Genomic DNA, 15,681 nt, shown 5'->3' on the forward strand with positions numbered 1-15,681 from the left:
TTTATTTATTTACCTTTAAAATAGAGGTGCTGCTTAATGTAACCGCAGAATTAGAAAATATTAAAAACCTATTTACAGTATAAGGAAGTACAACGTAATGAACCCTTGTGGTAAATTGGTTCCAATAAAACTAACTGAAGATGTGAGATGTTGTATGCTGTAATATTAAGGGATGCAATCAATTTAATTTGCATAATTCCAAATAGTTGGTAAATGCATTTTTAGCTGGTCCAGATGATACTCTTTACTATGGTTCTGTGTGTTTCTTAGGCTGCCAGGATGTGATTGAACTCCCACGGTGAGTAAATTCTTAGCATTGCCTTCTTAGTGGCACAATTCAATTAACCAAGAGCAGTTTTGGGTTCGATTTAGTATTAACTATTTCTTTACATTACATTATTATTATTGGCCCAGTAGTTGAATTTTGTTTTCTTCTTTTGCTTTTGGCCCAATCTTGTTCAGGGGTCGCAGCAGTGATGTAGCCACTTGCATTTGTTCCTAACCTCTGCATCTTCTGCACTCAATCCAGCTATTTTAGTCTAAGTCTTTGCTCACAACATTCATAAATCTTATCTATGATCTGCTTCTTACCTGGCAGCTGCATTTCTCGCATCCTTCTGTCAATATGTCCATTGTCCCTCCTCTGCACATGGCCAAACAATCTCAGCCTAATCGCCTATCCTCTGGCTATTGCCACAATCTTCAAACTGTGCAGGTCTCATTACCACTCTAGAAACCTTTTATTTAGCTTGTGCTCTTCTCTCACAGGTTACATACTACAAGACTCAAGATGGTGATTGCCATGTTTAGAGTAAAGTAGAGAGAGAGAGGGAGAGAGAGAGATTTGCTTGCTTTGGTCCGAATTAGTTGATGAGTTTGTACACATTGTCCTCGATGAGCATATGTTTCAGGCCCAATGCATTTATGTCCAGCAACATTTAAAGCTGTCGTGACTTTTACACATTTGTGCTGACAGTTTTACCTTCAACCCAAAGGAAGGGATCGATAATCCAGCTCTGGTCATCACTGATGATTTTGGTACGTTTTCCATGAAAAGGTCACGTAATGCTGCATCAGTCTGCATCCTGTCACTCTGAACTTGTTTTGATAAACTTGTGTCCAGAATCAGACCAAAATCCTTTGCCCAAACTGTACCAGTTGAGGCGTGTGGAGAGGCAGAATTTTGGCTTCTCCTTGCAGAGGGCCACAGATGTGCAAGGCTTAGAGATCACAGATGTAGACCCATGGAGCCCAGCTGAGTGCAGCGGACTTAAAGCGGGCGACTGTTTGTTGGAAGTCAATGATGAATATGTGGTCAACATGGACTTCTTTAAGGTTAGAGTGCATCATTTGTATTTGTTTTTCCAAGAGTAAAAAGATCAGCTGTTCATTTGCTATTTTGATCTTCAAAATGCTAGTCAAGACAGAAACCACAAGCTTCATTATATTATTAAACAATACATCCCAGTGATATGTTCGAGCGAATCATTTAAGAGTTAAGAGTTTGGCAACTTGTGCTTGTGCTTACTTTTTATCCTTTTCTAATTAGTCTTGCAACGTACTACTCTACAGTATACAACACCGAAAAATTCCTTTGGTTCCATTGGATTTAATTAATTATAATTAAATAATTATATAATGTGTTAAACATGTCATTTGAGGAAAAGAGTAGAAAATAACCCCACTTGATCAAAATGTAATCACGTGTAACCGTAAATTGAGTACTTTCTTTTCAGCGTCAGCAGTTCTTTTTCAACATTGTAATTTAAGAAAATGTTTGCTCTTCTGCTTTGTCAAGGACACAACTTGAAGTTTATTGTCCCATTATTTTGCTTGACGTCTTTAAATTTATTTCTTTTTAAAGTTTCAGAACTGTCTACTACCCTCCATAATGCTTAGAGACAGATTCTCAATGTCAACATTTTGAATAACCTTAAAAGTCAATTTGAGGCCAACTCATGAGAACAATGAAAACTGCAACCATAACAAGTTTCAAATTCCATCCAACTCATTTGTCTGCATAACATCTGCTGGTCAAGTGACACGTTTTAATTATCTGACAGGTGGCAAGGAAGATCCAGTCATGTGGCTTACATTTGTTTCTCCTGGTGTTGAAGAGAAATGACTACGAGCAGGTATCAGAAGCGCAGCCCCCCCCCCCCAACGATGTTTTTATAACAGCTCAGACTAAATAGACACGTGCACAACTGCACACTCTTAAATATACACACACATGTATTTGAATCAGTGACACTTAATGTTATGTTAGATTAATTCACCGCACACAAAATTGAATATTTTAAGCATTTTGACTATTATGGCAAAAGACACACAAAATCACATACACACACTAATCGACTTACGCAAAATTAGAATATCATGAGAAAGATCAACATTGTGGGCTTCTTTTGTCCCAATTTTGTCAACTAGTTAATGTAAAACAATTGCAGAGGATTTCCTTAGCCTTTAAATAGTGTCAGTATGGTTTAATACAGAATAAATTTCAGAGTATATTTTATTCTAAAAGACTATTTGGTCCCAGTCAACTTTGAAGGTAAAACCTGAATACATTTTAAACTGAAAATATTATACATACATATATATATATATATATATATATATATTTATATTTATATATACATATACATATACATGTATACATATACATATATATACATTTATATACATATATATTTATATATACATACATAAATGTATATATGTGGCGCTTGTGAGAAATGTTTTGAAAAGAAATGTCTGTAAAGACATTTCCATCGTATTCAAAAATCAAAGAAAGCTATTAGAACAGTCGTTGAATGAAAGAGTACTGGTTTTCTGCCCAGTGGTCCCAAGTCCTCGTTTCAGATGAATGTCAATTTGTCATTTTATTTGGTAATCAAGGTCCCAGAGTCTGGATAAGCACAAAAGTCAAACTGCTTAAAGTCTAGTGTAAATTGTTTGCTGTCAGTAATTGTTTGGGGAGGCATATCATGTTTTAGGTAGCCATGAAGTAAAACTGAAACAAATATTTATTTAAAAATATTTTACTGTGTGTGGTGAACTAACATAACATACACTTTTTGAAACAAATGACTGAAATAAATGAACTTTTCCTCGATCTTTTTTTTTTTTGGCAGCCACCTGTATCTGCATGCTGATTTCACGTCTTGTGACCGTTGGCTTTTAGGGGCAATTGCTGCCTCCTGACAGTTACGTTGTTTGTAAAACTTTCGCTACGCAGCCATTCAACTTGTGAAGATTGTGTCTCTGTTTGTCAAATGAAGGCAGTTAGTTCAGGTGTGGACCTCCAGATGCTGGCTACAGCCTCCAAGGCAGGCCCTTGCTCTCGGCCCAGACTGTGTCACATCAACCGGCATCAGGACTGTGGCCTGGGGATGACTCTGATCTCAGCAGAAGGTACCAACGCAAAATGTAACAATAATCCTACAGAGGGTGAATCACAGACTGTACTTTACTTGGTCAATAATGTTGGTGGACTTGTTCTGCCACAGTTTATAGGTGCAAAGCGTGCACAAATCTTTCTGCAATCAAATCATCAAATTGAAAGACAAGGATCAAATATAAAACGAAAAACGAAAAACAAAAGATTGGAGACGTAAACAATAGAAAAAAAACATACACTATTAGCAGACAATTCAATACGCTGTATATCACATACATGTATATTTTGGAATCATGTGGAGGTTTCCCCCTTGAGGCCTGCAGAATTAATTAAGCCCAAGTTTAATGTGTCGTTGCAGGCCTAAAACGACACTCCATAGTGAGCGTTGGGCCTGGTGGTCCAGCGGAGAAAGCTGGAGTCACCAGTGGGGACAGATTGGTCTGGATGAATGGCATCATGACATCCAATCTCTCACTCATCTCTCTCAACAAATCTGTGAGAAACACATTTTCTCATTTGTAGTTTTCTGTATTATGCTAAATGAAGAAGGAGAGTGAGTCCTGCAGTGTGTTTGGTTCTCAGCTGAAGAAGAGTGCAGACTCTGTGACCGTGTTGGTCATCGATGGTGAAAGCGAGTCTTGCTATATCAAGAGGAAGATGCCCATTTTACCTGTGTTGGCAGGCCAATCTAATCTTCCATACTCTGCAAAGACAATGCATCTTGTTAAAGGACCTGAGGGATATGGTTTCCTGCTGAGGGAAGAGAGGCTTCCAGATAAACGACAAACCGGTGAGACATTCAAAATGGACGTAGTAGGAGTCAATTGAGAAAATGGATGAAAAGATCATCAAACAAATGTAAAGATCAGAAAAAGATGAGCAAGTAAACTATTTAAAGCTACCTAACCATGTATGAAAAAGTACTGACCCCGACTCCTGATTGTTTAATAATTGCGGCACAGTTATCATGCCAGCATCCTGCGATTTGTATGCGTAGAGGAGAGAGAAGCTGTAAGAGTAAAACCTATTATGCGCGTAAGCGCGGAGGGTATTGTACATCAAACTTTTTTTTCCCGACGCAGTATTTGACCTTACGTTTATGTAATTGTGGCTTGTACGCGGTTTTTCACATTACTTACACTCAAAACTAATTTTTGTACGCGGTATTTGACAGTACGCTTACGTAATTGTGGCATAAATTGACATTTGGGTTCGGTATTACAACAATGACAGGAAACACTTGAGTCACCTTCTGAATGGCTTAAAAAAAAAAAAGGTTAAGGTTTTGGAGCGCCGAAGTTGATGTCCAGACTTGCATTTGATTGAAATGTGATTTTTCAAAAACCTTACAATGTTAGTGAATTAAAGCAATTCTGCTCGGAAGAGCGGGCTAAAAGATCGCCACAGAGATTTTGGTTGTTGCTGCTGAGGGGGTCAAACCAGCGGGACAATCACTTTTTCCACAAAGGGACTTTTAGGTTTGGATTTTTCTCTCTTAATTACAACACAATTTAAAAACTTCATGTTTTTACTTGTTATCTTTGATCAATTTGTTTGATGATGGGAAACATTTAAGTCTGACAAACAAGCAAAAAAAAAACTTTAAAAAATTTCACTCCGCTGTAATTGTATTAGATAGTGGTGTCCCAAGACATTTTCCAATATGGATATTGCGACCTAGAATAATGTCCAATATGATATGAGCAGTGTTGGAGTTGAGTCACCCTGGCAATGAGAAGTAAGTAGTAAATCAACCTTTAAAAGCCAAACTTACTCCAATGCGTGTTAGTTTTTTTGTACTCAAGAAGAAAAGGGTCAAATAAAGACTCAACAACTGATTAGAGTTCCAATATTTAGTTTCTTCAATTTCTGGAGTTCAGGAAATAGTACAAAGACAGATATCTGGGCGGCTTTTTCTTAATCTCACGAGAAACTGCACTCGGGCGAGCACAGTCGAAAAATGCGCGCCATCTTTCAGCCCAGCTTCAGTTTTTATAGGAGTTTTTTATGTCAAGGGTAATGTAGGTTGAATCTGTTGAATCGGTCGTCCTCGCTCCCTCCCACGGCACGGGTCCACGTCCAAGGGAAGGTCCTCCCCAGGTTAGTCATCGTCTGGATAAGTTGATTCCCGTCTGGTCCCCAAAGACTGGCACGCCAAGGCTGGCCTTCTCCGGCGGGCAGTCTCTCCGTCTCTCTCCCCGCTGGCATTCCTCTGTAATCTTGTCGGTGTGCACGTGTGTGTGTGTGTGTATGTGCATGGGTGGGTGTATGCGTGTGTGTATGTGCATGTGTATGTGCAGGTGTATTTATATGTGCCTGTGTGTGTGCGCGTGTATGTGCATGTGTATGTGTGTGTGTCTGTGTCTGTGCAAGTGTGTATGTGCGTGTGTTCCGATCTCCAATTGTTATGTCTTTCGGAATGTGTTTTTTGCGATAGCGTCTGTGTGCGTCCTCCTGTGCCCAATTTGGTATGTTTGCATCTCTACAGCCAATGTGGAGAATGTGCTTCGTCGTCCTTGTCCATGAAGTGCTGTGAATGTGAGGGCAGCTCAAGGAAATGCTATGTGTGCAAATTTGTTCTCCCTACTGAGAATTTCAATAAAGTTCATACATTTAAACTAAGTACTATAAATTTAGCATATGAGATTAATATAATAAATCAGTAAACATCAGGACTACAATCCCAGTCATTCTTGTGACCCGTGCTTCTAGTTTCATTTGATAAATGCTTCTTGTTTCATCAATGTTTAAAATATTCAGTAAATATGAACCTGCTAACTTTAATCATCGACATTCTGTCCCGTATGTGTTTAAAATAATGCCAGTAATCGTAATACAATCCTTCAGCAGGAATGAGACATGCTGTATTTTTTTTAAATTGTTATAAGAGACTTGATCAAGTTATTCTGTTATACCACATAAAAATAGTCAGCAACAGTAGGTCCGAGAATATATTACCCATTTATTCCAAACATGGGGTGCGTCTGACTAGTAAATGGATACATACATACAGTTACTATTTACCTATTAAAAAATACAGTTAGTAATTGTCATCAATCTACCATAATATTAATGTAACTTGAAAATATTTAATTACTTTTGGATCGCTCCAATGGCAGATATGTTAAAAGAAATTAATACAACAAAAAACAAATTAATATGGTGTTTATTTTTATATATTTCTTATTTTTTCCCCATCTAATGGTTGTTTAAAATGCATGCTTTTGGGAATGCTGGAGGAAGCATGAGCACCCACATTTCAAATACAAAGCACAAGAAGTCGATATTGGTACAATGGCATTTAAATAACAGTTGTGGGCAATTTGTAACGGGAATTAGTGAAGAATTTACTAACAAGTTTCAGCCGTATGATAGCGGTTTATAAGGAATTAGTCGTGCAGTGAATAAGATCCAAAACGGTCACCAGCCACTCACTTCTTGTTTAGCCAGTAAGAGGACTTCAACCGTGCGATCTCTCTCCCCCACATTAAAAATGTCATTCTAAAAAAACAATCCATATTTTTATCAAATGTATCTGTAATCGGATTACATATTTTCTGCAACAGTTATGGAATACAGTTACAGTTTTTTGTATCCAGAATACATAATGCCGTAGATATATTTACTTAGCCACCGCCGCCGCGAGCTAGCACACGTCTTGCGCACTCGTCCCCATTGACGAGATGGTGCGCCTCATGGACGAAGGTGCCCGACGCACTGTGCTGTAAATACGGTTAAAACGGAAAAGCCACGGCTCGTTAATCCTCACGCTCCTCCATCCAACCCCTTGGGCAGCCAGCCGCCTGGAGTTGGGCCCATAACCGTCATGCTGGCTGACCACCGAGGATAGCATGCACTATGACTCTTATTCAAGTGAATGACAACATTGCGTGCACGCCTGATTTTTTATTTTTTTTTTGAACCACAAACTTCAATATATTTAAATAAATATGGTGACTCCCAGCTCGTCCTCAACCGCACCTTTCCAGGAGTGGTTGTTTTGATCATGTGGGCTATGCACGCTCGCTCAGAATACAAGAACAGGGGCGGATTCTCAAATGGACTGCTTGTCTATTAGTGCTGATATCGGACATTTTGGATGTAGTCCGATAAAATCCTCTACCGTTTTTTTGGGCTAACATCGAAATACGATCTGATACACATTATTGGATCGGGACACCCCTAATATTATCCATACTGTATTCAGGGTCAATATACTTAAACATGGTCTATTGCTATCGGAGGAGCTCATTTTGGTGGTGGACTTGGTGAATCGCTGTGTATTTTCAACACTGTCTCAACAAACATTCTTAAATGATGAATGTTCAATTAAATTCTAAAAAAATGAATGGTCTATGGCTTAGTTCATGTGCTTCGGGAGGTGGATCACGGGAGTCCAGCTGAAGAGGCAGGAATGGAAGATGGCGATCTACTGCTGGCGGTCAACGGAGAACTAGTGGAGTCAATGGAGCATGACGAGATTGTTAAAAAGGTTCGAAAAAGTGGTGAGAGAGTCAGCTTCACCGCTATATCGATACCAGGGAGACGCTTCTTCACATACGTAGGTTCCATTACATTATACGTCACAAATTCTTTTCTTCAAAATTATACATTTAATAGAATTAGCTTTACTCTGTTGCGTTGTTTTTCCTGCAGATCGGTATTTCTCCCCTGTTCTTCCATGATGAATTCATACACCAGAATGAATTCATAGCCCAGACCGGAATTCAAACCGCACAGGTATTACGTCTCTACTCCCAACCATCCACACAACTTTACACTACAGAGCCACTGAGAAAATTGTGAATTTGTTCACAAACATATATTTCGACCTCCAATTTACCAAAACAGCACAAATCCCACGAGAACAAAATTATATGATTTTGCTTTGAAGGAGAGATCCGAATACATGCAGTGGAGAAACATATTTAGCTCCCTGTTGATTTGGTCAAGTAAATGAATGGTCTTTTAAATATTTGAAAAGAGATTCTGTAGACAGAATATCAAGGAAAGATGTATAAACCATCACTAGTCTTGACTGGTTTTACTAATAATTGAAGGAAATCTTTATCCTCCAGCAAAACACTACGTATTTGAATAATCTTTTTTTTGCCTGTCATATAAGTATTCCCAGCCATTGCAATGAAGCTCACTGTTGAACACAGGTAAATTGTTTCCACTAACAGTCTTTGAGATGTTTCTTCATTTTAAGGGTTCATTTATATATACTATTTCCAATAGTTAACAGCGCATCTCATAGCATAAATCTGTAAACCTTCAAAACAGGATTGTGTCGAGCCACAGAACTGTGCATTGGCTACAAAACGTTGGACTTCTTTGAAAGTCACAATGAGCACAGTGCCATCCATCATCCATACATGGAAGTTCGGATCCACCAGAACCTTTCCTCGAACAGGTCACCACTTCCCACTGAGCAATCGTGGGCGAAGGGACTGAGTCAGGGAGGTGACAAGCAACATGATGGTCACTGAAGAATGTTCACATCTCAGATTCTACGAGACATGACCCTATTCATTGGTAGACTGGAAATCCAGACTCTACGCTGTACCAGCGACTGAGTCTGGTCACAATCGCGTCATGCACATTTACGAAGCAGGGCAAAACTGTGCAAACAGAAAGCAAAATGAACCAATCAGAGAAGAGCGGACGTGACGTCAGAGAAAAATAAACAACTTGTCTTCTTTTGAAATAAAAGCTTTGAGTGCAGTCAGCTGCGGGGTTTTCAAAGACTCCATCAAATTCTGGTCTTTTGAAACTGAGTTAAATGCGTACTGAAATAAACTATCTCTCTCCCGCGCATCATTTTGAATGTTATGAGGATGGACTTCCGCTACCCAACAGTGACAATGCTTCCGAGGAATGCATCACAACAAATACATTTGATTGCTTGTTTCTTTTTTAACCGAGGGCTGAGCTGCGGTCGAGGGCGGGCTGTCCAGACAAATTTCTTTCGTAGCTTTGGCGTGCCAGGCTAATCCATTGGCCCCGCTCATCCGCGAAGTCACTCTGCTTCTTCAGCCAACAAAATCACGTTTCATCATGTACTTAATGGTGTGAATGATGATCTTAGGTCACAGTCAGCATTTTTCGGGGAGTAGAAATGATGCCAAAGGGCTGAGATTATCACAGTCTCCTGGATCACTCTTATTTATCTGCAAACTTTAAACAAGTCATTACTTGTAAGAACATTGCTGGTGCCGCAGGACATGTTACGGCATATTTGACCAATGTTCACTTGATGACTGTGGTCCCAGCTTCTTCTGAGCTCATCATTCTTCTTTATTGTTCATGCTCATCCTGACACCACATGAGATCTTCCGCTGAGCTCCAGACCAAAGATGTTTTGGTCATCCATTGACAATCATTCAGATGTTCTCATCAAACCACGCTTCTTAACTCATTTACTGCCATTGTATAGAAGGGTATAGAAGCCAAAAAGTCCATTAATTTCACCTGTGTTGGTAGTGAATGAAAAAAAAATTGCTGAATGTCGTGCAGCCCATTCCGGTCTTGTCTAAGTCTGCAATCAATCTTGATGTCGTTTGACAGCTCTTTGCTCTGCCAATAACGGTGGAGAGTATAGGATGGAAGATACTGGTTCTGTCTGTGCCCAGTTTTATGTGATGCACTTAAACATGTATGTTCTTAAAGTGACACGACTGGTTAGCAGTTTGCGGTATCCAGAATACTTGTTGGATGGTAGGGCACCAAGTACTTTGCTTGGTCCATGTAATGTGTCATTTACAAAACATTTTTTTAAAGTTTTTGTTCATGTTCTATATTTATTATAAGTGGGCGACAAATCTGCTGTATATCAAACATTTTTCCCTGCACAGCATGTTGTCAAAACATGCTGCAGATTGTGTCTGAATTTCATATGTCAAATGTATCCCCTCCAAAAAAAGGTGCATCAAACTATGCAACTCTCAAGGAACACATTCACTCAATATCAACAATTGTTGTGAAATGCGATATATAAATAAAGTTGTATTGTATTGTACTGTATTGTTAAAACATCTCAGGCTTTGATGTATGAAAAGTCAACAATGTACTTTTACTGTTTTGTGCAGGCGCAAAGGTTTGGTGATGCTCTCTTGTGACGACAGCATAAGTCATCCAATCCATCCAAAGCAGGAGCTGACAGTTGAAGGAGATTTGGGCTCAAAACTTTTTTAATTCATTTTCATGTGGGCACTGGATCAGTCTATGTAATTAAGATTTTTTCATACTCTAAAGAAAATGTCTAAATATAAATTTGCACTCAAGCTAGAAACAAAGTAATTTCAAATTATTTGGATCATTATCATTTGGATAATTCAGAAGCAGTGTGGTCAAAACATAAAAATAACAGTCAGACAAATTATGCATTTCTTTAAATGTCACATTTAATTTTGTTAACATTTTCCGAATGACTTTTTTGGGTAGATTTCACGTCTCCAAACTGACAATCATCATGTGGATACCTAATCATTAATCTTGATTTACAGTTCAGGAGGGAATCATTCAATAGAGATTTGTATGAATGTATGTACTATGTATTGTGTGTGAGTATATACCGCAGATTTATTCAGGATACAGGGCATCTGATTAAAACATCAAACATCATGAAAACACTTTTATAAGAGCAAATTAAACAAATCCAGTGGTTGCAAAATGGTGGTTAGTTTCACAAAAAGGTATGTTAATTATTACTCAAGAAATATTTGAAATGCGTGTACTTTGATTCAAGTACTTCATTCCAGCGCAAAATAAAGCAGAAGGTGATTATCAACAAGATGGTCATGCAAGCAATGGCAAGGAAGAGTAACATCTTGACCACGAATAGTTGTGTTGATTCCTGAGAATTATCCCTTCAGTTTCCAATTAACACTTGTAGAATGTTTTTAAATTCATTAATCTTTCAAAGGAAATTTAAGGAAGGCAACCATCTGTCAAGAAAGAGTGTGTTAGATTGTCAGAACAAGTTTCATACATCTGTTAATATACGGTATTTATGCACTTAATACTGTTGAGTATTTATTCAAAATTGTTTGTGTTTGTCTTTCAGTAAAGGAAGTTCACTGTAGAAAACGTTGGATGCTAATGTACTACTCAAGTAAATATACCGTATTTTTTCGGACTTTCAGCCTACCTTTTCCCCACTTTTTGAACCCTGCGGCTTTTAATGCGAAGCGGTTTATTTATGAATTTAACTGACAAGCTTTAAGCCGTCAATAGACCCATGATCTGAAACGGTCCAAGTTTGCTCTCATACTGAATATTCAATAGTCCATTTGCAGTGGGCCTGTGCAGGTGGGACGTGAGTGACCAATAAGCAACTCGCGTGCGCATAGCGATACACGGCTGTGTGGGAGAAAATATAGTTGAGCGAAAGTCAGCATTTCAGTTGAGGTTAATGACTACAGGGATCGAGTGCCATAAACTGTTTTTTGTTTCGTGACTGTCTCCCACCATCGCTGGCAACAGATGACATGACAGCAAGTCCGGTGTGCTGTAATCATTTCGTACCTCCTAATGCCCAGTGTGCTTGCATATGCATGTTCACAACGCTGATATTGAGGTGGGTTCAGGTTGGGTTAGGCTGTCTAATCAGCCTCCGGTAGTCGGTTTCGCACGAGTAGGACAATTGGGCAGAACACTGATAATGGAGCGCCACCCCCTCACTGACTTATATATTCCGTGATCCTCTGCATCTTCCAAAGGCTGCACTGCTATATGGTGAAATTTATCCGCAAATTGGCCTTGTGTGACAACAACAGACAGACAGAGGTTTGGGGATTTTTTTTAAAAAAATCCATCTGTGTGAGTTCTTACATATATAACATGTATAACATGTTAATGCGAAGCGGGCGTACAAATGTATTTTTATGGCGAAATTTAGAGGCTGCTGCTTTTATTCGGGTGCATTATGTAGTCCGGAAATTACGGTACAAGCAGCTATTTAGCCTAGCCTAGCTTAGCATAAAGAGGATCCGATAGTCATACACTAGAAAGAACCTCGTTTTAGGTGCATTCAGACCTGCCGGTATGGACATTTATGTTGCAGCCTTTTGCAAAAGTCATCTAAATTCCCAAAGTGAGATGTATTATGTAGACAGGTGTGCACCCCTTCATATTCTATAGAATCAATTGAGATTCATCTAGTGGAACATCTCATAGAAAACATCCATCCATCCATCTTCTGTACCGCTTCTCCTCACTTGGGTCGCGGGGGGTGCTGGAGCCTATACCAGCTATCTTCGGGCAGTAGGCGGGGGACACCCTGAACTGGTTGCCAGCCAATTGCAGGGCATGCAGAGACGAACAACCATCCGCGCTCACACTCATACCAAGGGGCAATTTAGAGTGTTCAATCGGCCTGCCATGCATGTTTTTGGAATGTGGAAGGAAACCGGAGTACCCGGAGGAAACCCACGCAAGCACGGGGAGAACATGCAAACTCCACACAGGATGGCCGAACCCACGACCGATGCTGTCTCTCCCTGTGAGGCCATCGTGCTAACCAGTCGGCCACCGCGCCGCCCTCATAGAAAACAGAGAAATAGAAATGATTATTAAAAAAAATAAAAAAACTATGGCAATATAATAAAGCTAATTACATTTACTTGAAATAAACAGTTACGAAATTAAACAAGTACAAAATTACAAAAACAAATTACTGTTGGTTTGAGATGTTTTGATTATGTGGGAATATAAAAATTCACTTATTTAAATTATGGCTCAAGTAGCCAAAAATATAACTTTATTCTTGTAAATTTATATTCCAACTTCATTCGCTTACCAAGCATTTTTTCTAATATAATTTTTACCATGAAGTAAACGTTTGCAAATTTGCACGTCTGTCTTGTCTTCTATTTTTTCGAGTCAGTGTGGGCCTAATACTGCAGACTATCCATCCGATCAGGGGTGCATTGAATTACAAGTTGACCATGACCATAACTCAAATCATCCATCCATCCATCTTCTGTACCGCTTCTCCTCACTAGGGTTGCGGGGGTGCTGGAGCCTATCCCAGCTATCTTCGGGCAGTAGGCGGGGGACTCCCTGAACTGGTTGCCAGACAATTGCAGGGCACACAGAGACGAACAACCAATCCGAACTCACAACTCATACCTAGGGGCAATTTAGAGTGTTCAATCGACCTGCCATGCATGTTTTTGGAATGTGGGAGTAAACCGGAGTACCCGGAGGAAATCCACGCAGGCACAGGGAGAACATGAAAACTCCACACAGGATGGCCGGAGCCGGGATCGAACCCACACCCGATGCTGTCTCTCACTGTGAGGTCATTGTCCTAACCAGTCGGCCACCGTGCCGCCTTAACTCAAATCACTCCTTTCTCAATTTCTCCATTGAAATGAATGGAAATGCCATTTTTTGCTCCAAAGCCCCTAAAAATGTTTTATGAGCTACATTTTTAAAGAAAAAATATCAATGTATTGTAAAATAAAATAAAAGAACAAAGAAATTTTTTTTTATGAAGCACAATTTGGCTGAAAGTGACACACATGACATAAATTGGTGTGTTGTGGCCTGGAGTGTTTCTCTCTTTCTCTACTCAGCAACTTTGGCTGCGGGGATGCGGCAGACCTAGCTAACCAGCGAGATCTCACCAGACGCCATGCTCACAAGGCAAATTTACAGGAACAAAAAAGATAGAGACAACGGAAATGATGTTAACCAGTTAGAGCTCAACTCTGCATTCCGCGTGGATTTGTAGAAGCATACAGTGGCTTGCAAAAGTATTCCCCCCGACCCACCAGAACTTTTTGCCACATTTCAGGCTTTAAACAAATATATAAAATTGAAAAGTGTGAAAGTTTTCCACACCCATTCCACTTCCTTGAAAAACAGCTTCATCTCAATTAGATTAGATGGAGAGTGCTTGTGAGTAGCAGATTTCAAATCTTTCTACATTGTCAATAGGATTTGGGTCTGGGCATTCATACACCTGTATGTGTTTCGTTTTGAACCATTCCAATGTAGATTTTCGGATCATTGGATTGTTGGGAAATCAACCTCCGTCCCATTTTCAGATCTTTGCAGACTGGTTTCATCTGACCAGAGCACCTTCTTTCACATGTTTGTCGTGTCTCCCAGGAGGCTCGTGGAAAACTTCAATTTTGTTTATAGATTTCTTTGAGAAATGGCTTTCGTGCCACGCTTCCATAAAGGCCAAATTTCTGCAGTGTATGGTTAATAGTTGTCCTATGTTTCCCCCACCTCAAATGTGGATCTCTGCGGTTCATTCAGGGTGATCTTGGGCATCGAAATATAAATAATGTTGTATTCTATTGCATCGTATCTTGATTTAATCTCTGATCAGTGCCCTCCTTGTTTGAGCTGAGTGGATTTTGGTAGGTTTGCAGTGGTCTGATACTCTCTCTTTTTCAATATGATGGATCAAAATGTACCCCGGGAGATGTTTAAAGCTTTTTTCCCCGCAACTTCATGATCCTATTTGCGCTTTTAACAGACCTCTGAGACTATTACAGAGCAGGTGCATTGGTAGCTAGATTGATTACACACAAATGGACATTATTCATCATCAGTCATTTAAGTCACCGTAGAGGAACACGATGTGAGGCGCGCGCTCCTGGCTGTTAACCCCAGGAAAGCTACTGGACCCGACGGAATACCAGGCAAGGTCCTCAGAGCACGTGCCCACCAACTGTCACATGTTTTCTGCAGGATCTTCAACCGCTCCCTGGCTCAAGCAGTCATCCCCTCCTGCTTGAAAACTTCCACCATTATTCCTGTCCCCAAAAAGTCACCCGCCGTCCACCTGAATGACTACCGTCCTGTTGCTCTCACACCAGTCATCATGAAGTGCTTCGAGAGGCTGGTTCTCCAGCACATCAGGGACTGCCTTCCTCCCACTCTGGACCCCTACCAGTTTGCATACCGGGCTAACAGATCCACTGAGGACGCCATCGACACTGCTCTGCATGTTGTGCTGGGCCACCTGGAACAACAGCAGAGCTATGCAAGGATGCTCTTTGTGGACTACAGCTCGGCATTCAACACGATCATCCCAGACATCCTCGTCGCCAAACTGGACATTCTCGGCCTCCCTGCCCTCACACGCATCTGGATTAAGGAATTTCTGACCAACAGACCCCAGACTGTGTTGCTCGGCCCCTACACGTCCTCCACCCGTACGCTGAGCACCGGTTCCCCTCAAGGATGCGTGCTGAGCCCTCTCCTATACGCCCTCTACACCTACGACTGCAGCCCGGCCCACGGTAACAACACCA

General features: G+C 40.2%; 1 protein-coding gene across 5 annotated transcripts in view; it reads left to right on the plus strand.

Annotated features, from left to right (window-relative positions):
* The window catches only part of nherf4a (NHERF family PDZ scaffold protein 4a), a 16,401-nt gene extending 1,063 nt beyond the window's left edge, over window positions 1-15,338 (plus strand). Inside the window, exons 2-11 of one of the 5 annotated variants that reach the window (XM_088300989.1) lie at window positions 271-298; window positions 977-1,038; window positions 1,124-1,335; window positions 2,064-2,135; window positions 3,285-3,417; window positions 3,762-3,898; window positions 3,986-4,193; window positions 7,768-7,964; window positions 8,060-8,143; window positions 15,116-15,338. In XM_088300989.1, the coding sequence (XP_088157115.1) occupies window positions 271-298; window positions 977-1,038; window positions 1,124-1,335; window positions 2,064-2,135; window positions 3,285-3,417; window positions 3,762-3,898; window positions 3,986-4,193; window positions 7,768-7,964; window positions 8,060-8,143; window positions 15,116-15,217 (1,235 nt within the window). In that variant the 3' untranslated portion in view covers window positions 15,218-15,338. The other 4 variants (XM_088300990.1, XM_088300992.1, XM_088300993.1 and 1 more) reach the window with 4 other exon arrangements.
* Window positions 15,339-15,681: the final 343 nt, after the last annotated feature.

This window comes from Idiotropiscis lumnitzeri, chromosome 7 (genome assembly GCF_059441095.1).
Source record: "Idiotropiscis lumnitzeri isolate Australia: NSW breed Sydney's pygmy pipehorse chromosome 7, RoL_Ilum_1.0, whole genome shotgun sequence".
In the NCBI taxonomy this organism is placed as follows: Eukaryota; Metazoa; Chordata; class Actinopteri; order Syngnathiformes; family Syngnathidae; genus Idiotropiscis; species Idiotropiscis lumnitzeri.